We start from the raw sequence: 26,748 nt of genomic DNA, 5'->3' as shown, positions 1-26,748 counted from the left end.
TACCCTTGCCACCCAGTGTGTCCCCTCCCTAGCAGTCCCACCTGCAGCTGGGGCAGTGTTTGGCAGGGTCCTTGCACCACTCAGGTGCAGCCAAGCAGCTCCCAGATGCACCTGAGCCACAGTGGATATAATAGGAGGTGAGGGGCAGCTCTTACTGGTTTAACTGGGCTCAGGAGGGACATCTCCTGCTCTCTCTGCTCTTGGCTCAGTGGTGAGTGAGGGTCTCTCTGGGTGGGACAGGGATGTGGGGCTTGGATGGGCCATCCCTGGGGTCATCTCCTTCGCCTGGGCAGCTTGTGTGGGACGTGGCTGTGTGTGACTGGTGTGGTGGCTGGGTGTGACACCCCAGTGACACTCTGGGCACCCCTTTCTTAGGCATGTGCTGGAAGGACTCACAGGGACTGATGGGGACAGGGACTTGCAGGGACTCCTGGGGCTCTTGGAGTGGGGACAGGCCTGTCCCTGTCCCATTCCTGCCAGGCTGGCATGGGAGAGTCAACAGCACTGATACCAATCTCAGCATACTGCTCTGCGCAGGCACTTGGTCAAACAAAAGGACTGGGTAAACATTTGAGGAGCAAACACCCATAAAGGGAAATTCCCAAGAACCTTCCTGTCACCAGGGGAGCTCCGGCTCATCCCCCCAGACCTGCCCCAGTGGATTTCTCTGGGGTGAGGATGATTGTCTTGTCCCTCTTCCTTATGCTTCGGGGAGAAACAGGCCTGAGTGTAGAGAGGGGAAGGGGCTTTATTGGGGCTCATGGACAGCAAGTGCCCCAGGCCATGTCCCTCCCCCTCTGCCACGGCCAGCAGTGTGACAGGGACATCTCTGAGAACCCGCCCAGCATGGGCTCTGTACCCAGGTTCAGTCTGGTCCCTGCATGTCACCACTGAGTCACCTGGAAGAGCTGTGCCTGCCCAGGGAGGCACCAGTATCCTTCCTCTGTAGTGACTTGTCAGGCCCATGTGTCCCCAGGAGTTCAGGGATGGAACACCATCCTGCTGCCCCAAAAGAGCCTCCTCAGTGTCCTCCCATTCCCATAAGTGCCTGCTGGCTCTCCTGCCCGCACCAGCACCCTCCTCCCACAGTGTCACAGGGCAGGGCTGGGACCAACCTGTGGCTTCTAGCCCTCAGCCCTGCAGGGCTGGGCAGGGACAGCTCAGAGCTGGGCACTTGGGAATGCCCACATGGAGCCCTGAGGTGCTGCAGCTCCTGGAGCCCAGGGCTGAGGCTATGGAACCCCCTCAGCACCCGCCTCCACTCCGTGCAGTCCCGGTCCCTCGGGTGACGCTGGCCACGTGGCTGCCATCCGTGAGGCTGTCTGCAAAGGGTGACACCAGGGCCAGGTCCAGCGTGGGCACGGGCCGGAGGCGCTGGGCGGCCCCGCGGCGCAGCCGGCCCCGGTACTTGTCCCCAGCCATGAAGTACAGGATGGGGTCCAGGCAGCTGTTGATGCTGGCCAGCGGCCGTGTGATCTTGTAGCTGAAGTTGATGATGTTGAGGGTCCTGCAGTCGGCCTGGAAGTAGCGGGAGGTGTAGTAGAGGGTGCGGGTGATGTGGAAGGGCACGAAGCAGATGGCGAAGACGGCCAGCACCACGATGATCATCTTGACGGAGCGCCTCTTGTAGGAGGGCATGCGGGGGCCGGGGCTGGAGAAGCTGGGCTTGCAGAGCCGCTTGGCCATCAGGCAGTAGCACAGCACGATGACCAGGAAGGGCACCCCGAAGAGCAGGGCCATGATGGAGGAGCTGTAGTGCACGTAGTGGTCGAACTCCTCGGGCTTGGTGGTGTCGTGGCACAGGGTGGTGTTGCCTTTGGAGCTGGTGGTGACGAAGATGAGGTTGGGGATGAGGCAGATGATGACCACGAGCCAGGCGGCCACACAGATGATGCGGGCATGCTTGGTCTTCACCCACTTGAGGGAGCGGATGGGGTGGCAGATGCCCATGTAGCGGTGCACGCTGATGCAGGTGAGGAAGAGGATGCTGCTGTAGAGGTTGGCGTAGAAGAGGAAGCGCACGATCTTGCACAGCCCCGTCCCGAAGGGCCAATTGTTGCGGTCGGCGTAATAATAGACCAGGGTGGGCAGGGACAGGACATAGAGTGTGTCCGAGAGGGCCAGGTTGACCATGTAGGTGGTGGTGGCATTCCAGGGCCTCATCCTGGAGATGAACATCCACAGGGCCCAGGAGTTGAGGGGCAGCCCCACCACGAAGACGATGCTGTAGGAGACGGGCAGCAGGATGAACTTGAACTCCTCGTTGAAGACACACTTAGCCTCGGGCGCTGCTGTGCTGTTCCCCCCTGGCCAGGGAGCCGGCGTCGGTGTCCACAGGGAAACTGGGAACATCCTCACCGGAGTGGCCATAGTGTGCCAGCCAGACCTAGGGAGCAGTTCATAAAAGCACGCTAGTCACTGATCCCGACCATTGTCAGGCACAAAGCGTAGAAAGGAGCCAAAGCCACCAGATTTTCTCCCCCTCCAGGAACTCCGGCCACTTTGATGGTTCTCTGGTTTTTCTCAGCTCGCGCGGGGGGAACGGACTCGGCAAAGCCTCCCCTCCGCAGGCCCTTCACTGACACTCATTAATCAACCATTAATCACCCGTTAATTACCCCTTTGCGTTGACGCGGGGACTGCCGTGCTACGCGGAGCCGGGAGCGGGCCGGGGACGGAGCCCCGCGCCGGCCCCCCCGGGCACAGCCCCACGGCCCCGCCGAACAATGAGACCCTGATGAGCACCAGTAGCCCCCGGCCGGGGCCGGCGCTGCCTCTTGGAAGCTGCCTCAGCCTAATTGGCACCATCCTGACAATGCCGCTGCTCCCGGAGGGCTCCTTGGGAGAAGAAAGGCGGGAGGAGAAGAAAGGCTGGTCTGGGGGAATGTTGTGGCCCGGAGAAATCCTGGGGGGGCTGTTAAAGGAGCCTTTGGAAGAGAGTGTCCCTGGACAGCGAGGAGCCGCTGGCTGCCGGGTTTGTCCGTAGGGAAGGATGAACTGAGCCCTGTGGAGAGGAGCTGCTGGAGCCAAGTCCCAGCTGAAGGCAGAGCAAGCTCACAAGGCAGGCAGGACCCTCCTGGCTGTGCTGGGATCAAAGGCTGGGATCTGTGGATTCCTGGGAAGTTGGAAGGAGGATAAGCTGTCAAAGTTCAGAGCTCTCTTCTCGAGGGAAAAGGAAGGGTCTGCCACCTCCATGGTGTCCAGCAAAGGATCAGTGAGGGCTGCCTGGGACTTGACCCCTCCACACCCTCCACCATCCCTGCTGAAACGACACCTTCAACAGAGGATGGATGCTTGGATGAGTAACCTGGGAGCAGGAGTGCTGTGCTGCTGGCAGAGATCAGGGTGTAGCCAAAACCATGTTTCATGGAGGAGATGTGCGAGTATCTCCAATTCCTTTTGTCCAGAGCTCACCCAGGAGGTGATGGGCACCAGGACAGAGGAGGACTCAGGGCTCAGGGATGCACTTAACTGGAGCTGGTGCTGCAAGGTGGAAGGACACATCTTCTCAGTCTCCTTCATCCCTTGGCTCCCTCATCATCCCCCTCCTGTTTCCCTTTGCCCTGAGGATGTGCAGGCTTCTCCCAGCAGGAATATCTTTGGGTTGTCTCTGTGGGATCATCCCTGCCACGCCCTGCCTGAGGAGATACCTGGGGTTGACAGAGATGCCCATAAATGACTCAGCAGGCAGATGGGACAGCGGGGGCCCCTCCAGCCCTGCTCCTGGGGCTCTGTTTGAGTTGCGGGCTGAGCTCCGGGCCCACATCCAACACCCAGCGGCTCCTGGCCCGCTACAGCTCCCGCCTTTATTGCAGGGATGAGTTCAGAGAGCAACAGGCAGGTCCTGATCAAACATTAACAGTGGGGAGAACTTGGTTTGTTTTCTCAGAACTAGGAGGGAAAACAGGTGGTAGGAAAACCTGAGCTTGCCAGCAAGGTGCCAGTGGTGGTCCTGGCCTGGCAGCCACATGTCCCCAAGCTGCTGAGGACATGAGGGACCAGGAGATTTTGTTTCCTCTTCCAACCTCTGAGTGCAAAGGAGCACAAAGCTTTGAGCCTGACCAGAGCAGAGCTGCTGCAGGATCAGTGTTCGTGACACAGGTCACCAACCAATTAAGATATGGAGAAGACAGTACATAAAAGTTAATAATCAAGTGTGAAAAATGCATGAGGAAAAATCCTGAGCAGCTGTGGACTGCTGGACTGCTCAGAGGAGAGCACAGGCACCCAGCTTCTGGCAGCTGACACAGCCTGAGCACAGTCAGCAGTGGGATTTAACCATTCCCAAGCACATTCCTTTGAGGATAACCACTGAAATATAGAAATGCAGAAGATGACATTTGGCAAGTTATATCTTTAAAAATTCTTGCTTCCTTATCTTAGTCACAACCAAAATCAGTGATTGAAATTAATGAATCACATTGGTCTAGCCTGAGGATACATCACCACCAGTCCCATTCCTATTTCTTGCTGACATTCCTAGCCAAACTATCCTTGGCTGTGGGATTTTGAGGAGAGATTGAGGTTGGGACTGATTGTTGGAGGAGGAGATGGAAGGCACCGCGGAGGAAGGATGTGGAGCTGGGAGATGGAAGGTGCTGCAGGAAAAGGGATTGGAGCAGGGAGATGGAAGGTGCTGCAGGAAAAGGAATTGGAGCAGGGAGATGGAAGGTGCTGCAGGAAGAGGTGATGCTCTTGTTCTGCCCATTTTGTGGATGTACAAGGAACGCTGCAGAACTCCTTATCCATGGCAGGCACATCCCCCAGGGATGGTGTCTTTGCAGTGGTTTTCCCCAGGAAGCAGCAAGGGGGGTCCTGGAAAAGGCAGCAATAGCCATGGGGCAGTGGGAAGGGGCAGGGGCCAGCCATGTGACACACGTTGAGGGCACACGATGCCCTTGGCCACAGAATTGGCAGCTTTTCCCTGGCTCCTGGTCCTGCAGATGTTCCCAGCCAGAACTGTCCTTTGGCCCCACTGGCAGCACCAGTCCTGGTGGGATCTGAGGGCTCCCCCGGCCCTGGGGATTCATGGAGGTGTTGGAAAGGCTCCAGTAAAATGGAGGAGTGGAACAACACCAGAGCAGAATCTGCCCTGGAGCCAAAGTCCTGCTGGTGGGACAGGATGGGAATGGTGGTGCTGGGGACCATGGAGCAGCAGCAGGAGCTCAGAGAGGGGATGTGAAAGCGGATTTTGGAGCAGCTGCCAAGGGATGGGTGAGCTTGGACCGGCTGCTGCTGGAGCATGGGAAAAGCAGGGCTTTTCTCCTCGGCTAAGCCCTTGAAAATTGCAAAACAAGGAGAAATTATGCAAAACATCCTTCAGAAGGACCCTTGTCCCTGATCGCCACGTGGTTGGTGCAGCCAAAGCCCCGGCACAAGGGGATGTGACCTAATTCCAATCCTTCCCCTCGCCTGGAAGAGCAGCCAAGGCACGCTCTGCCGGGACACCTCCCCGGGGACACCAGCAGGGTCGGGCGTTTCCCTCACTGTCCACCCCATCCCCTGGCCCGAGGTGACCCTGGCAGGGTGGGGGTGAGGGTTCCCTTCCAGCCTTGCTGGGGTGGCCCTGTCCCCACCTCGCTGGGAGCAGGCAGGAGCCCACAGTGTCAGGCTGAGCCACAGCAGCTCCAGGGCAGCTTCAACCCATGATGAGACAGATTTGGGGGATGGAGAGGAGGATGAAGGAGAGGAGGGGGACACGCTGGGGCGGATGAAGGCCTTCAGTGACAGAGGAAAGAGGTGGCATGTTAGAGAGGAGGAGGCGCAGATGGCTTTGGGGGTGGTGGAGGGCTGGTGAGAAGTGGCTGACCCCCACCCTGCACCCACCCAGCCCTGCAGATCCCATCTCTGCCCTCGCCCCAGAGCCCAGCTGCGACCTCGTGACAGGGCAGGGCTGTCCCTCCCGGCTGTCACCAAACAGGGGCTGTCCCGGCTCACCTGCAGACCGGGGCGGCTCTCAGGAGTGGGGCCCCCACGGGGACAGCCTGTTCCCCTCGCGGGACGGGGCCATGCCCGGGGGCTGCGGGCGGCTCTGGCCCTGCCGTGCTGAGTGTGCCCGCTCCCACTTCCCGCGGCCGGGAGCAAAGTGCCCAGGGAAGGCAGGGCTGGAGGCGGGCAGAGGCGGAGGCAGGAGCTGCCGCAGGGCTCAGCCCCACTGCGCTCCCATCCCTCTGCTGCCCTCGCAGGCTTTGGGCCACCTGCAGCCCCCGGACATGGGGCATGGTGGCCTCTCCCATGCTGTCACAGCCCTTTTCCCAGGAAAGGAGAAGGCTCCTCAACCACGAGGGCATAGCCCCTCATCCATGGGCACCGTGTCCCCCCGCCCGTGGTGACCACATCCCTCTGCCCATCGGGACCGTGGTCACTCAACCACAAGGTCCATAGTCCGTCACCCACGGGCTGTGTCCCTCTGCCCACGGTGACCACGGCCCATCTCTAATGGAGACCACAGTCCCTCAGCCACGAGGGTCGCAATCCCCATCCCTGGGGCCCCTCGCCCGCCCCAGGACAGCCCCGCTGCCCCCGGGATCCCGCAGTGCCCGCAGCGCTGCTCGCTGGCCCCCAGCCCTGCGGGGCGATCCTGGGGACAAAGGTGGCCACTGCCACCTTGAGGCCAGCCCGGGCATCGTGTCCCCGAAGCGGAGCCACCGCGCGTGTGGCGCAGCCAGGACACGGCCGGATCCCCGTGTGTTTGGGGAGTGTCCCTCTCCCTGTGCCGAGCAGAGCGGGCGGGTCAAGGGCTGTGACACCCGTCAGCTTTGCCATGGGCAAGGACAGCCGCGAGGGCTGGGATGTGCAGGATTCCCATGGGATGCAGAGAGCTGTGGGGCAATGCCTTGGTGCTTTCTCCACCTGGCTCGGCATTTTTTCTCCTTGCCTTTTCGCAGAAGCAGGTGAGCAAACACACACCCAGTCCCTGACGCTTTATTCTGGAGAGTGAGAGCAAAGGGAAGCGGCGCAGCGGCCTGGGGAGCTGTGCTGGAGGGAAATTCGTCCGGGAGCACTGAGCAGGGCTGGGCAGGAGGGAGCAGCTCCGAGGGCACGGGGGTGCGCAGGGCACAGGTGTCGCTACATCCTGGCAGGCTGCGGGTCGGCGGGAGGAGCAGGCTGAGCCTCCAGCTCCAAGGCACCGAGCGCTCCCCGCTTCCCGAGCGGCCTCGGCGCCTCCCGGCAGGGCCGCGGTGGCGGCTCCAGGACGGGCTGGGTCTGGCGCCGTGGGAGCTCCTGCCTGTCCCCCCTGCCCTGCGGGGACACCTGGTCCGGCTGGCTGAGGTGAGTGGCCGCATACAGCGAGCAGTCGCCCAGCCCCAGCGCGTCCCTCGTCAGGACGGCTGATTTGGGTCTCTTGTGGTGGCCAGCTCTGGGGGGGCTCAGGGGATGCCCAGGCATCAGTGGCCCACAGCGGGGCCGGCCACACCACGGCTCCTCCTCCGAGGGTAACGGGACCCGCGGTCCAGCGGGGCTCCGGCAGCGCTGGCCCCCGGCCGGGCCCTCTCCCTGCTTCCTGGGGGCTTCACCGGGGACCGGGAGCCACGCGTTGGGCACCCCCTCGAAGATGAAGTAGGCAGGGTTGGTGTAGCCGGTGGCCGGCTCCGGGAGGCTGCGGGGGCGGCTCCTGCGAAGCGCACGGAGGGAAAGGGCTCAGCATCCCCCCAGTCTGGGGCTGCGGCACGGCCGAGCCCGCCCGGGGTACCTGAGGCGCTGCGGGGCTGGCTTGGGGCACGTCGGGGGCTCTGCCGCCGGCTCAGCATCCTCCTCCTCAAAGCTGATCCACTCTGCAAAGGCAGCGAGGTCTGGCCTCACCCCACGGCTCGGGGCCAGAGGGAAACGTGGCCCAGGATGTCCCAGGGCACCGGGAGGGGGCTGCGAGCGGCCGCCGTTACCGTAGAGCCGCTCGCGGGTGCCGCTCCGGCCCCGGGGGACCCGGACCCGCATCCAGCCGCGCACGGAGCCCGTCTCCTCGCCGCGGTGAAACAGGGACGTCTCGAACTGCTGGGCCGTGCTGCCGATCGCTGACCTCAGGGCCAGGCAGCACTCGCCTGCGAGCACAGCGGGAGCCCCCCGTGAGCAGCAGCACCCGGAGCAGGGTGGATGCCAGGGTCCCTCCTGCCAAGCTCCAGCTACCAACCTCACACCCAGCAGGCTGTAACCTGGGGGGCTGTGATTGGCACCCCCCTGCCACCATGGTGGCCCCAGTGTCACCATCCCCACGTACCGTAGGACTCGCAGCTCTCCACGCCCTTGATGCTGAGGAGCAGGTGCTGGTCCCCCAGGTACTCCAGGTCGGGCAGGATGGGGTTCAGCTGTGCACAGAGAGGGGAGGCTTGGGGGGGCTGCCAAGGGGTGGGGGGCACAGGGAGGCTCTGTCCTGGGTAGTGGTGACAGCTGCAGCTCCCCTTGGGGCTCAGGGCACAGAGCCAGGGGCAGGGATGGGCATGAGGATGCTCCAGGGCTGCGCACCACAGGCAGATGCTTGGAGGACCAGCCCAGCTTGAGGAACCCAGGGATGTCACAGTTCTGGAAGGTGTTCTCCCCGCTCCGCTGCACCTCTGGAGGGGACAGAGGGGCACACAGCTCCAGCCAGGCCAGGTCACCCCCACAGCCACGCCCAGCACCCCAGGCACCCCTCACCCTCCAGGCAGTAGGAGTGGAACTCGATGTAGCACTTGCTGCGGCTCGTGGTTTTCAGGATCACCTCGATGCTCTCCCACTCAATGCAGGCCAGCGCCTCGGGGCCAGAGCCAGGAGCTGCAGGCAGGTCCTGGCAGGTCAGGGTGTGCCAGGGCTCACCCCAAACCTGGCCTGAGAGGTGACAGACTCCAGCCCTTACCCTCCTTGGGCACAAACTGAGACGTCACTCCCACCTCAAAGGTGGCAAAGACAGGTGAGTGGTCACTGGTCACGATGTCATCAGTGCAGCCTGGATGGCAGGAGGGACAGCTTGGGGAGGGTCCCAGAGCCCTGGGTCCTGGGCAGCACTGGCCATCCTTGGCTGCTGTGTCCCCAGGGTCTCACTCACCGTAGGAGTTACAGACCACGTGGGTCTCTGGGTGTGACTTCCACAGGATGCGGTCACACCATGAGGGGACATTGATCCTCATCTACAAATAGAGACAGCAGCTGGTCCAGCAGCCTCTCAGGTCTGGGTCCCCCTGCTCAGTAGAGCAGCCCAAAAAGTGAGTTGCATCCTGCCCAGACTCTGTTTTGGTAGGGAACGGGCTGATGGAGCTGTGGGGACCGAGCATCACCACACAGCCCCCTCAGCACCCTGCTGTCCCTGTCCCCAGAGCTGTCCTGCTTCCGGGAGGCCTCTGGAACTTACCCCTGTGGGCTTGGACTTCTGCCACACGTAGGTGTCCCGGGTGCCCCGCTCGTACCGGTACGTGGGAGGGAAGGAGATGTCACCCTCACCTGCAATCAGGAGACACAGGTGGCATGGAGGCCACGGTCCCTGCCTGTCCCCATGGGGTGTCATGGTCCCCACAGCAGGCTCACACCCCTGGCCCAGTGCACACCAAGGTCCCCCAGGCTCTCAGCACCTCATGCAGGGCTCTGCTAGGAGAGGTGACCTTGAGAGCTGGGGGTGACATGGGGGGGTGCTGTGGGGACTCTGGTGGCACTGTCTCAGTGGGAGGAGCAGCGCCCTTGTCCCCACACTCACTGAACTGCAGGAACACCTTGTTCTTCTCCCGCTCCATGTTGAGCTGGTCAACAGCCAGGAGGGCTTGAAACTCCTTCTTGACGATGTGGCTGAGGATGTCCTGTGCCAGAGAAGGGACAGTGACCCCCCAGGCTCCTCTCCCCCTACTCTCCCCAGGCTGGCGGTGCAGGGTCCCACCTGCACGTCCATGTCCAGGCGGTAGTTGAGGTCCCCGAACCAGAAGAGGTGGGTGAAGCGCAGGGTGAGGTCGAAGCCCCCCAGACGTTTGTCCCCCAGGGCCAGGGAGTGCAGGATGTCACTGTAGTTCTGGTTACGCCTGCAGGGGGACAGCAGCACAACATGAGCCACCCCGGGGACACCCTACTCTCATTCTGTTCCTGCCAGATGGGGACAGGGGCAGCCCCACAGCCCCTCAGGGCTCCTCCAGCCCCCTGAGAACCCACCTGCCCCGTGGCAGCCCCACCCTCCCCATCCCTGCATCACCTATGGGTCTTCTCGCTGCCGGAGGCCAGGTGGCAATTGACGAAGCCAAATGAGGTCCCATTGAAAAGGAAGGAGACGCCCACAGCTCCCTTGTTCCCTGCAGGGATGTGCCACCACTGAGCTCTGGGAGCGCCCAGGGATCCTGTGCTGGCCCTCAGGCTGTCCCTGCCTCGGGGTCATCTCCCAGCCCATCCCCTCCCTACCCAGGGTGTTGGCGATCCCGGTTTTCACGCTGGAGGTGTGGACGTGGCTGATGCGCCGCTGGTGCTCCGGCTTCACCAGCACCACGATCTTGATGCTCCACAGGCACTGCAGGGCCACCTGTGGTGGGGCAGGGGGTCACTGTCCTGTCACTGTCTGCCTGGCCCCCATCCTGCCCCATGGCCAGGAGGATGGGGTTGGACACACAGGTAAGGTCAGCATGACCCCGACCCCTGGGGACAGCGCTCATGGGGACTGTGGAGCACAGGATGTTCACAGGGCTGATTTGGGGGGGGGGGAGGACCTGGAGGTTGGGGTGGGAGCTGTGGGGTGATGGCTGCTGGTACCCAGCCCCCCAGGGCTGCCAGGGCTGGCTGTGCCTGCTGTTACCACTCTGTAGTCGATGGCCATGAGGGTCTTGAGGGAGGCGCAGAGGAACTCGACCCACTCGCGGTCGCCCAGGGAGTTCTCCTGGGTGCCGATCACGTAGATGTCGTGGGGGATGCAGGCTGTGGTCTCGTCCTGCGTGCGCCCCAAGCCCCTCGAGGTCAGCCAGGAGGCCAGGGAGCGGGGTGGGGGCGTACTGCCTGCAGGCAGGGACACGTGTCACACAGAGGGGACGTGCCAGCACCCTGAGCTCCTGTCCAGCACAGCCCTGCCCGTCTCCGGGAGCTGCCTGCCAGCCCCGTGGATCAGCTGTGTGCATCCCAGGCTGCTGCTGGGATTTACAGCCCAAACCCCTCATGATATCCCTGTTCCTCTGTCTCCCCAGCACCCTCCAAGTGAGTGGATCACCACAGGACAGACAAAGCCCATGGCAGCCAGATTGGTTCTTCTCCAGCCCCCTCCTCAAACTGACCAGCTCGGACCTGAGATACCTCCCAAAACCCAGCCAGGCTCACAAAGCGTCGCAACAACCTCCCAGGACAAGGCCACCTTCTCCTGGCCCCTTACCCATGTTCCATGTCCCGACATACACCGAGATGATCTCAGGCTCGTCCAGGTTGGAATGCTGGATCCTCATCAGCTGCAGCAGCTGGCAAAAAGCCTCTCGCTTCTGCAGGATGGTGAGCGTGTCTCAGAGACATGGGGGGCACAGCACCCCAGATCAGGTGGGCATCACCCCCAGGTGTAGGAGCCAGCTTGCAGAGGTGGTCACAGTCCTGAGACCACTGAGTTGCTGCTTCCCACATTCCCAAGGGCCCCATATTCCCCCAGAACACTCTGTGGGCATGGCTGGTGCCACTCACCCGGGCATTGGGGAAGATGAAATCCCTGCTCAGGCTCTTCTGGTTCTCACGGACACACACCAGCCTCACCTTGCTCTGCACACTCTGGTACTTGATCAGCTGCAGGACTGAATGATGGGGGTCAGGGGGACATGGTGGCCCCCACTGCCCTCCACAGGAGGTGTGACAGGCTGTGTGGCCCATCCCTGTGGCATCAGGCCTATGGCAGGGAACCCTACAGCCCCAAAGAATGCCAGGGGCAGCCAGCAGCAGCCCCTTACTTTTATCCTGTGGGATCACCTCCTCCGGGGAGCCGCTGCCCCGCTTGGTGACGGTCACTGTCCCTGACTCCACGTCCACCGTCAGGGCCGCACGCTGCGACTTGCCCACCTTCACCTGCACATGGGGATGTGGCTCTGGAGTTGTCCCCACACCTGCCCTACCCAGCAGTGACACCGGGGTCCCTCCGTGTCCCCAGGCTCACCTCGAAGTTCTGCACGGCCAGGGGCCTGGCAGCTGGCAGGGGGGCCACGGCCACGCTGGGCAGGGCCAGGTTGTGCCTTGTCACTGTCTCCTGCAGCGACTTCAGCACCTGCCAGAGGGACAGGCACTGTGCTGGGGGCACTGGGACAACTGGGAGCCCCGTGCTGCCACCAGAGTTTGGGGTGGCAGAGGGGTTAATTTAGGGGAGGGGGAGCTGTGCCCCCCCCCCTGCACCATGACTGGGGTCAGGCACCTTCTTCTCCAGCGAAGAGAGGAGGTGGTTGACAGTGGAGATCTTGTTGAGGAGCAGCTCCAGGTCTGGGTCGCTGCTCAGGAAGCCCTGAAGGGGAGGATGGATAGTTTTGGAGCAGCACGGTGGCACTGGAGTGGTGGATTCCTCGCTGTGGGTCTGGGCTGCTCCACAACGTGTGGAGGTCCCTGGGGGCTGTGGGGACACTCACCTGCTCCCTGGCCGGGCTGCGAGGGGACATAGGGGGGTCGAACACCCTGGCCAGGATCTCCAGACCCGCCAGCGTGAAGTCGATCTCACTGCAGGGGAGGAGAGAAGGGGCGGTGTGGGCGTTTCCCGTGCCTTGACGCGACACTCAGCCCCCGAAAGGGGACGGGGGCCAGGGGGGTGGCCCCGGGCGGTGGCCCCGCTCCAGCCCCGCCGTCCCCAGGCTGCGCTGACCTGTGCAGTGCCCGGCAGGCGGTGGCGAGCGCGGTGCTGAGGTGCCGCAGCTGCGGGTGCCCGTGGCACAGAGCCTCCAGGTCCTGCACGTGGTGGGTCAGGTACTCGGCCATGAATCCCATGAAGTCACTGGCCGGGCTGGGAGAGGGGTGGACATGAAGATCCCGCCTGGGCACGACCATCCCATCTCCCGGGGCGGGCAGGGCTGCGTTACCTGCTGTGGACCTGCTCCTGCAGCCTCTGGTGCAGCTGCTGCGGGATGTGGGTCCGGCTGGAGGGGGCAGCGCCGGGACACGGCACCGTGTGCCCCCAGCCTCGGGCATCCTCGCCGTCTGCGGGCAGAGTCAGCAGCTCAGCGGGACCCTCCCCTCCCGCTGCCAGCCCGGCACAGCCCCCGGCCCCTCCCCGGCTCACCCGAGTCCTCCTCGGGCCGCGGCCGGGGCACGGCGTGCAGCAGGGGGGTCACCAGCCCGTTGTTGGGGTGCTGGTAGGCACCGATCAGCTCGGGGAGGCTGCGGAAACACTTGGCTTGGATGCCCTGGATGGTCTGGGGAGGCAGAGAAGGGGGAAGCACCATCACATCCCCTCCTCTGCCAGGGCAGCCCCAGCCGGCTGGGTGCGGTGGGTCTGTCCCTCAAAATGTGCCCGTGGTGAGTTGGAAGGGCCAGCTGGACACCGGACCCATGGAGGGAGGAGCATGGGGACATCAGCCTCCTTCAGCAGGCAGGGGTGCTCCCTGCGGGCACACAGGGTGCTCTGTTTAGGGGCCAGGAAGAGCAGCTGCAGAGAGCTGGGTACCAGGAGAAACCCTGAGGGCACATGGAAGCGAGGGCAGGACAGACCCCGCGTGGGGACAGGCACCATGGGGCTGGCTCTGTGTGGCCAGGCTGTGACAGGGCGTGTGGCAGGAAGGGACAGTGTCGGGGTGCTGTGCAGAGGCAGCTCCTCCCGAGCTGGAGTGGCTGCAAAGCGCCCGCATCCTGCAGCTCGTGCAGAAAACAAACCACAGGCTGGTGCCACCTCGCCGGGGAGGGGGACGAGCAGCCCGGGCCCTGCACAGCTGCATCCTGCCCACACCCGGCTCCCAGGCACCGCCCAGGCCGGGGGATGCACCCACCTGCACGGAGAGCAGCCCCTCCTCATCGGGGAGGATGCGGTAGGTGTAGACGTGCCTCTGGAACCTGGAGAGAGCAGGTGAGGGCCCCGTTCTGCTGCCCTTGGCAGTGCTGGGGGCCCAGCCCTGAGACAAACACCCCATCCCCTCTGCAGGGAGAGGAGATGAGCCAGCATTTCTAGAAATAAATCATCACCCCCAGCTCGGAGTCTGCGGGAGGATGTGCAGTGTCCCCCTGGTCCCAAACAGCCCAGCACAGCCGTGATTCCCCCAGCACTCACTGGGCTACCCACAGAGCCTTTGCCATGCTGCCTGTGGGGCCAGTGCCCATCCCTGCCCTTGCCACCATCCTAGACTCTGGCTCGTGCCCCACACCCCCAGAGCCCGAATTTGCAGTTTGTCCCACACAAAGAGCCAGGGCAGTGAAGGAAAGGGGGTGCATCCTGCCAAACCTGCCCACACAGACATGTGACAGCAGGCAGGAAGGGTGCAGAGCAGGAAGGGTGCAGAGCAGGAAGGGTGCAGAGCAGGAAGGGTGCAGGCAGCAGTGCTCTCAGGGGCTGCACACCTGGTTCCAGGTGTGGGGATTGCAAGAGACCCCATCTTGGGGGCTGCAGCCCCAAATCCCCAGCAGGGGAGATGCTCACAGGTCAGCAGGCAGCCCAGAGCAGCTCAGTGTGCCCCGGATTTGGGGTTACCCATTCAGCAGCCATGGTGCTGGGCACGGCTGTGGGCCCAACCCTCATCCTGCTCCCAACCCGGGGATCACCCAAAACCCCGGTGCCAGGGAGCTGCCACCCCTCCCACCCCACCCACATCCCTGCAGCTCTTCCGTGAGGTTTTGGCGGTTCCTGGAGCAGGGAGAGGCACAGAGGGAGGCAAGCAAGGGACAGAGGCACAGAAGCCACAGGCAGAGGCGGGGCAGGGACTCACAGGAGGCACAGGGCATATGCCCCCTTCACCGACTCGCTGTCCCGCACCAGGAAGGAGCCGTCCCGCCCAGCCTTGGCCAGCAGCTCCTCGGCCACCACCTGGCTGATGTCGCGGTGGTACCAGCGCGCTGCCGCCATCCTGCCGAGCCCTGTCCCCGTCCCGGCTCCACATCCAGCTCAGCAGGGGCTGCTGGCACTCACGGGGGCTGCTGGGGCGGGCGAAGGAGGGGGTGGCTTGGGGACACTGGGTTCCCGATACCCGAGCGTGGTGCTGGCTGCAGGTCCCGGAGGGTGACAGGGGGCCACCGAAGTGATGCTCATGGGGACAGGGTGCCCTGCGACAGGGCAGCGTGGCAGGAGTAGCCGGGGGGCAGCTGGGGGAGGCTGGGGGTCCGGATGATCCTCATCACGGGGGCTCCAGCCTGCAGGGAGCACGGGGGTAGATCAGCGAGCGCATCTCTCCTGGGGGCAGGTCACAGGAAAAGCGGCCCTGGGCCACCATCCTGCCGTGGTGCGTGGGAGGACAGGCCGTGCTTGTGGCACCCAGGGCTCCGACCCCACCCGACACACTCACCGTCCCTCTCAGACGCCGTGCGGGGCTCCCGCGGCTCCTGCGGGGTGCTGCGGGCAGCGAGCTGAGTTTTCGGGGTTCAGCCGAGCGGAAGCGGGGCTGTGATGCTGCTGGGCTCCCCCGGCCGTCACACCGGCCCCGGGGTCCCGCAGTGCCCCCCGCGATGCTCTCGGTGCCCGTCCCACGGGCCGCTCCCCCCGCTCGCTGCTGCTCGCTCTGCACCGCGGCGGCCGCGCTCTTCCTCCTCCTGAGCGCCCCGCTCTCCCCGGCCCCAGAGCGGCCTCCTCGCTCCTCCTCCAGCCCCGCTACCGGGGCCAGGCAGCGGCCACGGGGGCTCGGCACGGCGGGGACAGCGGGGACAGCCCCGCGGCGCGCCTGCCTCCACCTGCTCCCTGCACATCCTCCCCGGGATGAGGGATGGGCAGAACGCTGGGAAAAGGCACGGCCAGCGGTGCAGGATGGCACAAAGCCCCTGAAATATGTTTGGGGTGGTGGGCAGGGCTGGAGCTGCCCGCTCCTGGGGACCCGCTGCTCTCCTTGGGGCCGAGAGAGACGGAGCTGCGGGCACCGGGCACCCACAGTGGCTCTCGTGTCACCACAGCTGTGTGTGCCCGCCTGCAGGGAGGGAATTTGAGTTCAGAGGCTCCCGGGAAGGGGTCGGGAAGGTGGGAGACTTTTCCCAGCAGGACAGGTTCGGACAGCACCGCAGGTCCTGGGTGCAGCCCCAGAGGTTTTTACTCCTCGTGGCCGGGAGCGAGCGGGGCCCACACGCGTGTGGTGGCTCGGGCTGCCAGGGTGATTAACAGCAATTAATTACAGATGAGCAGCGGCCACCGTCTGCTGTCCAAGTGCCTGGCAGCTCCAGAGCTGCTCAGGAGATAGATGGAGAAGCAGATTCCTGCTGGAGGAGGATGAGGATAAGGATGAGGATGGAGCGCTGTGCCAAGCCATGCTCCTGGCTGTTCCTCACTCTTGGCACCACTGCACATCCCTGCAGTGCCAAGGGACTGTTCCCCCCACCTCCTGCCCCAGCCCCCCAGCACAGATGTGCCAAAACCACCTGTGAGGCTTCCTCCTGGCTTCCCAGCCTCGAGAGGAACCTGTGGCCAGGCCAGTGAGAAGCTGGGCCCCTTGGTTTATTTTGGGCTGGTGTTCTGGTCACACAGCAGCAGGTGCTTCTCTGCCCAGCCCCTGCCCTGGGGACACACAGAGGTGGCAGGTTTGTGTGGGGCTGGACACATCCATCCTGCTGGAGCCCCAGCCCTGGCAGCGCTGCTCCATCCCGTTACTTAACAGCACGGCAGTAATTCCTGGCAGGCGTGGAGGTGCCTGTCTCCTGATTAATGCCATCCACGCCGCTTAATCCGGATCAGGGGAGAAAGCCCAGGAGCTCTGAAGGGCTTTGGGAAATCAGCAGTGCCTGCTCTGAGTGTTTATGTAAGGTGGCTGTGGTGTGCAGTGCCAGAGGCATCTGGCAGCTCTGCCAGCACCTGAGCACAGGTGAAGTTGGGAAGGCAATGTGGGCTCACCAGGGCCAGGCTGATGGGGGCTCTGGCTGCACCAAGGCTCCCTCCACAGCCTGTGGGTGCAGGAAGCACCATGGCCCTCTCCTGGGAAGGCAGGACACTCCATTGGGACAGAGGGATGAAGCCACCACACTCCACCAGCCCCACACCCACTGGTGTCCTGCCCCTCTGGAAGTGGCTGAGCAGTGCTTTACACAGTGCGTGTACCTGGAGGGATGGTGGGATGAGGAGATGAGAGGAACCTCTGGCCATTCATTGCACAAGAAGAAGCCTCTTTCATTTCCCTATTATTTTGAGCTCTGCTTCCTTCCCCAGTGCTTGGTTTGGAGCACAAGGAGAGCGTGGGAAGGGATGTGGGCTCTGCCCATCTCCCCACTGTTTTGGGGAGGGGAACTATCTGCTCCCCAGATTGGGCAAGGCTGAATCCCCCTAGCTGGGATTAGGCTGAGCTGAAGGGATGCAAGGTGAGCCTGCCCTCCACCTCACCACACTGTGCAGACCCTGCAGAGCCAGTGAGTGGCCCTGGTCACAGGACTTTCATTAAGAGAGTAATGAAGAGCCACAAACAAAGCACAGGATTAGGTGCCCCAGGCACAGTGGTGGGGGCCCTGGCCAGGCTGAGGGTGCCCAAGTGGGGCTGCCTCCTCCTCCTCCTCCTCTTTCACCTGCCAGTGTGAAGGTCACAGTTCACGTGTCCCCCTGACTGTGGCAGAAATAGCGCCCATTAATCTGGAACCTAAGCAGCTCTCCTGTGTGCAATTAAAGAGATCACAAGTCTCAGCCCCAGGGAACGTGTGCTGGCAGCTAAAGCCCTGGCAGTGGGACTGCTGGGCATGGCATGGCATGGCATGGCATGGCATGGCATGGCATGGCATGGCATGGCATGGCATGGCATGGCATGGCATGGCATGGTGGCTCCTGGTGGCCATGGGGGAAAAGGTGAGCTGTGTTTGGGAGGATCTGGTACCCAGGTGATAAATGTTGTTGAGCTGATGCAGGGGCCTGGGAGGAGGCACAGCTCCTACAGGGCTATCCTGATCCCAGTGCTCAGCTCTGGGGGTTGAGCCAGAACCAAGTGCAGCCCCAAAGGAAGGGCTCGAGTGGTGCTGGAGGTGAGGAGGGTGAGTGGGGCATTGCTGGAGCAGTCTGTAGCTGCCTTGTTGTAGCTTGGGCTGTCCTTGTGCCCCATCCTTAGAGCCATTCCCACGGGGGTTATCCCACACAACGGTTGTGGCTGGGACAGGGTTGCAGTGGGGATTCTGCTTGCCTGGCAGCCATAAGGTAGAGCCACTTTGGGCTTTCCACAGTCTCCTCTCTGCTGCAGCAAACCTGGAGTTAATGATGCACTAATTGGGTCAGGCAAGGCCAGCCTGGAGTTATGAAATGATGCTGGGCTGGGCAGGCTGTGCTGGGGACAGTGGCAGCTCTGTGTCCCACCCGCCAGGGGTGGCTGGTCCTTCCCTCTTGGTTCAGGGAGGGTGAATCCTGCCTTCACCCCATCCTCCTGTACAGCAGTGTCCCCATGGGGAGGGTGTCCTCTGTGCCCTGGGCCATGGCAGGTCACCTCTAGGTGAGCAACCTCATGGGCACCTTGGCCGTGCAGGGAGCTGCTTGTGCCTCCATCCTTCTGTTATCCAGCCAGGAAGGGGAGGGAGAACTCCAGGCTGGTCCCTCCTCTGCCACCTCCATCCAACCCCATGCCCAGACCCATCCCATCTCCCCTTGCCATGGGAGCAGCTGCAGAGAGCCCCTGAGGGAATCCACACTCCTTCCCACCGGGAGCAGAGCTTCCACCTCAATTACCATCACCTTGCTCCTAAGCCCTCTTTGCCAATCCCTCTAAGCTGCTTTCCCAGGGCTCCAGCAAGAGATTGTATTTATAGCCCACTCTTACTCATGCAGCGTCTCCCCAATTAATCAACTAATAGGATTCTTCCCTCAAGTCCCTCTCCTGGAGCACTCACAGACACACAGCCCCCCCCAGCCCCAGCCAAGGCTGAGTGGGCGAGATCAGATGCCAGGGGAGGGACAGCCAGGGGGGATATAAGAACCTGCAGCACTGGGAGCAGCCTGTAGTGACTGGGTGGCACTGGGAGCTGCTGGGAGAGGAAGAGGAGAGCGTCTGTCTGTCCATCCAGCTGCTAGGTGAGTGCTGCCTGCTCTGCTGCCTGGGCCCTGCCACAGCTCCGGGGCTCTGAGGATTTGGAAAACAGGGCAAGGACACTGGTGCTGGGTTGTGGCTGGAAGAAGGGTGGTTTTACAGCTGAAAAATTGGGAAAATGTGGACAAAAAGGATTCTAGTGTGGCCAAAGGATGTGGTGGAAGGGTTGGGTAGTGGCGTGGGACAGCTGAGCCAAGCCAGGGAGGGTCCAAGTCCTCTCTTTGGGGCTTGGGAGATTCAGAGCAGGAGTTCAGCTCTTCTCCCCTCCACCTTTCATTGCCTCATCCCCAATTCCTGAGGTCTGGAGCGAGCCAAACTCTGCTCCCACTCCCTTTGCACCTTTTCACCCTGTGAGGATTCCCAAGCTTCACATCCCACAGCACCCGAGGACCTCAAAGATCCTGAGCTGGGGACTAATCTCTTGTCTTCCTGTGGGGAAGAGACTAATCCCCTCACTCCCATGGCCATTTCTTCTCTCTCACCAGCTTCCCTGAGGTTGTGTTCAGAGGCAACACTGTCCACGTGCCCCTGGGGCTTAAAATCCTGCCTGGGCTTAAGCTGTGCTCATGTCAGAGCTGCCTATCCCTAAGAGGCTGAGCTCATCCCATTTAATATCCCAGAATCAGCTGATGATCAGTGGGATCTTTACAGGTTCCTCCTGGACACAGGCTGGAGCCAGCAGAGCTTGGGCAGGGCTGGGCAGCTCCAGCCCCACTCCCAGCATAGAGGGTTGGGAATCAGGAGGGATCCTGTGCCCTGAGACCCCTCTTTCCATGGGACAGTTGAGCTTCCCTTGACCTTTCTCCTTGAGTTTTCCTCACCTTCCTGTGAGTGACAGAACAAAACAAGCCCATTCCTACCACTGAGCCATGATAGCCAATTTCCAGGAAAAACTATTAAAATTGAGACTCTAGAAGACCTTTTGTTCATTTTCTTGCCTTTCCCAGTCTTGAACCTGCTCCATGAGGAATCACTCCTGTGCTTCCTCTTTTCTGGAGCAACCCTCTCTCACTTCCTCCCCTTTTTGGCTGGGAACAAGGAGTTGGCTCAGCTCCCATGTGCTGCCCCAAAGGCAAACCTGGAGCTCCTGAGCTCTGCAAAGGTGGCAGTGCCCTGTCCCGAGGGCTCTGCAGTTTGTTGGGATGTGCAGGATGTTGGATGGTGGACATGGCTGGAGTTGCCTCTTCCTCAGTATCTCATCCAGTGCTTTCCCTGTTTCTCCCCACAGATTTCCTTGTGGACATTCCTGCACTGAGTTAAAATGGCAGACGGATCAAAGTAAGTATCTTTATTGATTTATTTATCTGGAATTGGGATGGAGCAGGGCAGGAGGAGGAGGAAAGAGAGACCCCAGCTCAACCCAGCTGCTGCTCCCAGGGGCTGGAATGTGAGCTCCCATGGAACTCTGTGCTGTTCTTTCTCCCTTGCCTTTAAGACACAGAATCCCCCCACTCCTCCATGGTCACCCTGAGCTCAGGAGCACACCTGGGGCAGCCATGCAGGGTGGGTTTGGCCCTGAATTTGCAGGACATGGAATTCCCCAGGGACTGGACACCCTGGCGTGGCTCTTGGTGATGCAGCACATTTGTAGGGCAGCCTATCATCTCCCTGTGCCCCAACCAGCCTTGTCCAAGGCATTCCCAAACATTCACCTCTGTTTTCTCCACAGGGTTTTCAAGAAGACCAGCCCCAACAGCAAGGTGAGTCTCTGTGCCCTGTCCCCTGATGTGTCCAGCCCAAGGTTTTGGCTGGGCTGGATCTGCCCACAGGATCCAGGCTGGGTCTGCCTTCCCTTCAAAATCTGATTGATTCTTGGACCTGCCATGATGACACTGCGGGACTGGCTTTTCAAAACAGAAATTAAAAAATACCCTGATACAACCCCTTCAAGGTGATTCTGGTCCAGCCTGGTGACAAATCCCGTGACACAACCCAGGGCTTTGAAATTTGGGCCAATTCCATGGCAAACATTAACTTGTTTCCTCCCTTCCTTTCCCCATGTGCTGCCTCCAGCTCTCCCTGTACCTGGGGAAGAGAGACTATGTGGATAACGTGGATTCAGTGGAATCTGTAGGTGAGTGGGCAGTGCCCAGCACTGAGAGGGAAGTACAGGCTGGGCAGGCCAGCCCCAGTGTCTACCAGGCTGCTGGTAGAGCAGGAGGAGCAGCTCTGGAGGAGTGAATGCCACGTTTCCTGCAAAGATCCTTAGGAAAAATAGTGGGGAAGTCCCTTTGCAAAACAACCCAGCCACACTGCTGGAGGAGGCATCACCATCCCCCTTGGTAGCAGCTCCTTTTGTCACCTTCCAGCTGCAAAGTGATTATTTTGGTATAAAAAGCTGTGTTTTAGCAAAGATCTTGCCAGGCAGCTGAGCTCACCGGTCCTTCTCCTTTTGCTTGTTTGCAGATGGTGTCTGCCTGATCGACCCAGAGTACCTGAAGGACAGGAAAGGTATTGATACAGAAATAGAGCATGAGGGGAGGGGATGGGATGGAACCAGCCCAAAGCTGGGGCTGTGCTGAGGTTAAAGCTGCTCCGTGTCACGTACTGCTCGTTGTCCATCAGGGCCACAGCAGCAAAGGACATGAGGGATCCTGTTCATATTTAGTGTCTGAGGAAGTCTCATTTCTCCTGAGAAGTTTTCAAAATAGTTTTTCTTGCCTCTTTGTTCACCCCCTGTGCCTTCCCTCCCCTCTCCTCACCCCTGTCCTGCCTGGCTCAGTGTATGTGACGCTGACCTGCGCCTTCCGCTACGGCCGCGATGACCTCGACGTGATCGGCCTGACCTTCAGGAAGGACATCTACGTGCTGACCACCCAGCTGTACCCCCCTGTGCCAGACCAGGCCCCCAAAACCCTCACTCCTCTGCAGGAGAAGCTGATGAAGAAGCTTGGGGAGAATGCCTACCCCTTCACCTTTGAGGTAAGGGCTGCCCAGCCCCTCCAGGCCATGTGGCTCCGTGGTGTCACCAGGGCTCAGCTCTGAATACACCCTTTATTCTCTTTTTTCTCTCCTTCCCTGCTCTGCCCAGATTGCCACCAACCTGCCCTGCTCCATCACCCTCCAGCCCGGGCCAGATGATGTGGGAAAGGTGAGCTGCTGTCCCCAGCCTGTGTCCCCTGGACCATCCTCCCTGGGAAGGGATTTGAGTTGTTGGGTGCTAAAAATGAGAATTGATTCTCATGGCCCATGGGGTGAGGGGTGGGAAGGGAGGATGGCTGGAGTCCAAGCCAGGATCTCTGGGAATGCAGTGGAGGAAGGAAGGAACAAAGGGAACCTAAAGCTCAGGCAGCTCTGAGCCCCTCCTGCTCAGTGACCACATATGTTCCCCCAGGCCTGTGGCGTGGACTTCGAGGTCAAAGGATTTTGTGCTGAAAATCTGGAGGAGAAAATTCACAAGAGGTATTTTCACGGGATCCTATTCTCCCTTTTGGCCCTAAAACTAAACCACAGGATCTTTTTGGGGTGACCAGCTGAGGGGTCAGGCTGAGGGTCTTCTGTCAGCTTGTGCCATGCTTGGATGGGGAACTCTGCCAGAAACTGGGGCAGTGATCCCTGTGTCAGAGCCAGGTGAAACGTTCACCCTTTGGCTGGAGACACTGTGAAGACCCCAGAGAGTCCCGGTGACCCCATGTTGACACTGTGGGGGACACTGGGGGTGCCACCTGTGTCCCCACAGGAACTCGGTGCGCCTCATCATCCGCAAGGTGCAGTTTGCCCCGCTGCAGACGGGGCCGGCCCCGAGAGCTGAGACCACCCGGCAGTTCATGATGTCAGACAAGCCTCTGCACCTGGAAGCTTCCCTGGACAGGGAGGTCAGTAAGGACACTGTCCCCTCTGCCAGGGATGGGGACCAAGATTTCTGGTCACATCACTGAGCCTCTTCCCCTTGCAGATCTACTACCACGGAGACCCCATCAATGTGACTGTCAACATCAACAACACCACCAACAAGGTTGTGAAAAAAATTAAGATCTCAGGTGAGAGAGGGAAAGAAGGGACATGTCCCAGCACCCATCACTGACAGAGATGGGGACTGTGAGCCCCTGCCATGTCACTAACACAGCTCCCCCTTGTCTGTCCCCAGTGGATCAGATCACAGATGTGGTCCTGTATTCCCTGGATAAATACACGAAGACTGTGTGCGCCGAGGAGATAAAGTAAGGGATGAGGGGCCGGAGGTGAAGTGGCATTTCTGGGAGGGAGGAAGAGAAATGAGGAAGAGGAGGAGGATGGGACAGAGGATGTGACAGTTTTACACCAAGCAGCAAAAATGTCTGGGTTAGAAGAGTGGGTGCAGAGGACAGGGAAGGCTGTGGACCACGTCCCACCAGCACAAGCTGGTGGTGGCTGGGAAGGTCTCTGGGGAAGGTGCACAGCTGCTCCCAGGCTTCTTCTTCTCCTCACTTTGCATTTTTGAGGCCAGACACAGCCTCTGCCCCCCTGAGAATGAGGAGGGAGGGAGCAAAGGTGGTGGGGAGAAAAAAGAAGTGGTTGTAGAGAGGAAAGAGAGGAGGGAACGAAAGGAGGAAATGGCCCAGCAGCTGCATGGGGAGGGCAGGTCTGGCCCTGCACAGGTGCCTGCAGTGATGCTGAGCACCCCCACGCTGGGGCTGGCTCTGAGCTCTTCTCTCCCACCCTTCCAGTGAGACTGTGGCCGCCAATTCCACCTTCTCCAAAACGTACTCGGTGACCCCCCTGCTCTCCTCGAACCGCCAGAAGCGAGGCCTCGCTCTCGATGGCAAACTCAAGCACGAGGACACCAACCTGGCCTCCACCACCATGTGAGGGCTGCATGGGCTCCCCCTGCTCCCCAGCATGCCTTCCTGCACTTCCCCCTGCTCTGGGCTGCCACCCTGAGCCCACCCCATCCAGCTGGAAAATGTAGAGATCTTGTGACATTGTCACCTCTCCATCCCATAGGAGAGATGTAGCTTCCCAGTTCCAATGTTGTTCAAAGCTCCTGAATCCCTCTGCAGGGCTGGAAGGGGCCTCCAGAAGCATCTCTGTGGCTTCCCCCAAGTGCCCTGCCCTCTCTTCTCCTGCTCTCCTCCCCTGCTAAATCCCAGTGCACCCCACATGGTGCAGGACACAAATAAACCCTGGCACTGCCATGGGGGGAGTGGATGGGGTCTGCAGGAAGCACTGCCCTCTCACTGTCCCCCTCTGCCTTTTTCCTAGCCTGAGACCTGGCATGGACAAGGAGGTGCTGGGTATCCTGGTGTCCTACAAAGTGAAGGTCAACCTGGTGGTGTCCCGAGGAGGGTGAGGCTCTGTGGGCAGGGGGATCAGGGGCCATCAGCTCGAGCTGTGCTGGGGGGTTTTGTACCCTGGGGAAATGAGAGGCCACTCACACCATGGGCCCCCTCATCCCTGCCCTGCTCCCCTGGGGTCACTGGGCTGCTCTCTGACCCCTACACCACCACCCCTATTATCAACCATCTTCCACCTCAATATAAAGCACAGCCTAACACCTCCCCTCCTCTGCCTTGGCTCATTTCTGTCCCTTCTCTCCTGCTGCCACAGCATCCTGGGGGATCTCACTGCCAGGTAAGGGGAGCTGCCTGTGGGGCTGGGAGTGGGGCTGTGCTGGGCAGGATCCTTGACAGAGCTGCTTTTCCTTCCAGTGATGTTGGGGTGGAGATGCCCGTCATCCTCATGCACCCGAAGCCTGATGACTGTGAGTTCTGTGTAGGATGCTGCCAAAAATCAGCAGGAAAGAGGCACTTCTGGTTCAGGGGAAGCTGGTGAAAACAACTCTGGTGCAGCTGCCCCAGTGCCAAGGGCCCTCTGTAGGATGGGCACAGCTGTCCAGCTGTGCTGGGGCAGGGTTGAAGCAGTTTTCCCATGGGATGGGCACAGCTGTCCAGATGTCCTGGAGCAGGGTTGAAGCAGTTTTCCCATGGGATGGGCACAGCTGTCCAGCTGTGCTGCACCCATCCTGTGTCCTGGAGCAGGGTGGGAGATGTCCTCCCCATAGCACCCTTCCCACTGTCCCTCTTTCCAGGAAAACACCCACGCACTGAGGAGAGCTGTCAGTTGAAATGTCCTTTCTGTATTAACCTGCACATCTTTTCTCTTCCCCATCCCTTTCTCCCTGTGCTTATCCCTGGACTACAGCTAAGCCAAGGTAAAGAGATGTTCCCTCTAGCACACAAACCACACAGATCCATCACAGATGGATGTGACATCCCAGCTTGAGGTCACATCCTTGGATTAAACCACCCAGGCCTCAAAGCCCTGAGCCTGTGTCACAGCAGCTACTCTCCCAAATCCTGAGATTGGGATGTGTTCTGCAAACTCCCAGGGCTTATTTGACAATTGCCTTTGCTGCAGCCACACCAGCTGCAAGGCCAGGCCCTGCCCTGTCCCTCAGAAGGAGCTGGCAGTGTCTTCCAGCCACAAGTGCCATCACTGGACAAGATGTCTCCATGGTCTTGGTCCCCACACAGATTTCCCTGGGCAGCTGGAAGTCACATCCCTGAGCCCCTGAACATTCCCCAGCAGCAGAGGCCTCTTCTCCTCCCAAATCAGCTTCTTCCAGCTGAAGCCACAGCTGGGATTTCTTCCTTCTGGGCAGCTGCAGTTCCAAACCTATTCCTGACACCATGGCCCCACCACAGGCTTTGTGTCTGGTTACACCCTGCAGCAGGATGTGAGCACTGGGATTTGGGGCCTGGGAAATCAGGCTGCAACTCCAGGCTTTCACACTTGTCCCTTTCACACCATCCCTTTCCCAGCTCAGTGACAACATTTAAACTTCCAGAGAGGAAATCTCTTGGTCTCTATCCACCATGGCTCCATGTAGGTTTTGCCAAATCATTTCACATTCCCAAACTTTTGGAATCTATTTTTCTGACTCTTTTTTTTCTGTTTTCTCCCCCATTTTTCACTTTGTGCTCTCCCTTGCTGTCACTCGCTGCTCGCCTTTCTCAAGGAGGTAACTCAGCTCTTTGTTTTCCTATCCTTACAAATGCAAAATATTGTGTGAAAAACTACTAGAAGTTGCAGGCCAAGCTCCTTGGGTTGTGCAGGCTCACAGTGATGGGGCCTGGGTTTGTGTGCTGGGGTCAGGCTGTGCCTCACACTGACCTGACTGTTCTGAGTGGGGTGACAGGGCCGGGGTGACCACTGTGCTGTCCCCATCAGGAGCAGGGTTTGGGCTCATCAGGGATTTCCCCTCCTCCTCTGGGCTCACTGTGCTCTGCTGTCCCTTCCAGCGAGGAGGACATTGTCATTGAGGAATTTGCTCGCCAGAAGCTCAAGGGGGAGAAGGATGATGAAGATGAGAAGGAGGAAGCTGAGAAAGAGGAGAGCTAAGCTGACAGTCCCCCACACCCCAGTTTGGGACACACCCGCCTGTTGTGTCCCCACTGTGCCACACCTGGCACAGCCCCCTCAGCCCCCCACAGTCCCCATAGGTGCCCCCTCCTGCCCCACTCCAAGCCCTGGTAGTGGTGGTGAGAGCTGCTGCAGCTCCTCCCGGGCCCGCCACACTGCAAAGCCCCACAGTGCTCCCTGTTCCCACGGGTGCCAGCACAGGGACAGGGACAGGGCGGGATGCAATGGCCCCGGCCGAGCGCCTCACCAGCGTGGCTGTCACCTGCCCGTGACATGTTGTGCACAGCTCTGTGACATTGATACCAATAAACCCACCCGGTGGCCCGGTGCAGGCTCCGTGTTGTGCTGGGGTGGG

The 26,748-nt window shown here is 60.8% G+C and overlaps 3 protein-coding genes across 3 annotated transcripts; 1 reads left to right on the top strand and 2 right to left on the bottom strand.

Moving 5' to 3' along the window:
- Window positions 1-1,245: 1,245 nt before the first annotated feature.
- P2RY4 (pyrimidinergic receptor P2Y4) lies at window positions 1,246-2,370 on the bottom strand. The gene has a single exon (XM_071442226.1). It carries the CDS (start codon window positions 2,368-2,370, stop codon window positions 1,246-1,248), a length of 1,125 nt encoding a protein of 374 aa, XP_071298327.1.
- Window positions 2,371-6,936: 4,566 nt separating this feature from the next.
- On the bottom strand, window positions 6,937-15,714 carry LOC139597191 (phosphatidylinositol 3,4,5-trisphosphate 5-phosphatase 2-like). The gene is made up of 26 exons (XM_071442222.1): window positions 15,369-15,714; window positions 14,796-15,216; window positions 13,866-13,929; window positions 13,163-13,295; window positions 12,963-13,080; window positions 12,749-12,886; window positions 12,519-12,606; window positions 12,311-12,397; window positions 12,059-12,166; window positions 11,856-11,970; window positions 11,596-11,702; window positions 11,300-11,402; window positions 10,736-10,932; window positions 10,348-10,465; window positions 10,145-10,241; window positions 9,839-9,977; window positions 9,662-9,761; window positions 9,323-9,411; window positions 9,020-9,101; window positions 8,831-8,920; window positions 8,632-8,748; window positions 8,461-8,549; window positions 8,216-8,303; window positions 7,884-8,039; window positions 7,694-7,775; window positions 6,937-7,615 (listed from the first exon to the last, which is right to left on the bottom strand). The coding sequence occupies exons 2-26, from the start codon at window positions 14,930-14,932 to the stop codon at window positions 7,069-7,071; spliced, it is 3,189 nt and encodes a 1,062-aa protein (XP_071298323.1). The 5' UTR covers window positions 14,933-15,216; window positions 15,369-15,714; the 3' UTR covers window positions 6,937-7,068.
- A 3,071-nt stretch (window positions 15,715-18,785) lies between these two features.
- On the top strand, window positions 18,786-26,720 carry ARR3 (arrestin 3). The gene is made up of 18 exons (XM_071442958.1): window positions 18,786-19,036; window positions 20,281-20,330; window positions 20,722-20,752; window positions 21,066-21,126; window positions 21,459-21,503; window positions 21,775-21,974; window positions 22,084-22,143; window positions 22,387-22,454; window positions 22,732-22,867; window positions 22,948-23,032; window positions 23,140-23,212; window positions 23,699-23,836; window positions 24,234-24,317; window positions 24,579-24,602; window positions 24,680-24,732; window positions 25,173-25,182; window positions 25,990-25,992; window positions 26,273-26,720. Exons 2-18 carry the CDS (start codon window positions 20,314-20,316, stop codon window positions 26,370-26,372), a joined length of 1,188 nt encoding a protein of 395 aa, XP_071299059.1. The 5' UTR covers window positions 18,786-19,036; window positions 20,281-20,313; the 3' UTR covers window positions 26,373-26,720.
- The last annotated feature ends 28 nt before the right edge of the window (window positions 26,721-26,748 follow it).

The sequence above is a fragment of the Agelaius tricolor genome, unplaced genomic scaffold, assembly GCF_023055355.1.
Source record: "Agelaius tricolor isolate 1412-34295 unplaced genomic scaffold, bAgeTri1.0.p SCAF_17, whole genome shotgun sequence".
In the NCBI taxonomy this organism is placed as follows: domain Eukaryota; kingdom Metazoa; phylum Chordata; class Aves; order Passeriformes; family Icteridae; genus Agelaius; species Agelaius tricolor.
Note: the sequence above shows the minus strand (reverse complement) of the source record. Positions and strands in the feature narration are given on the sequence as shown.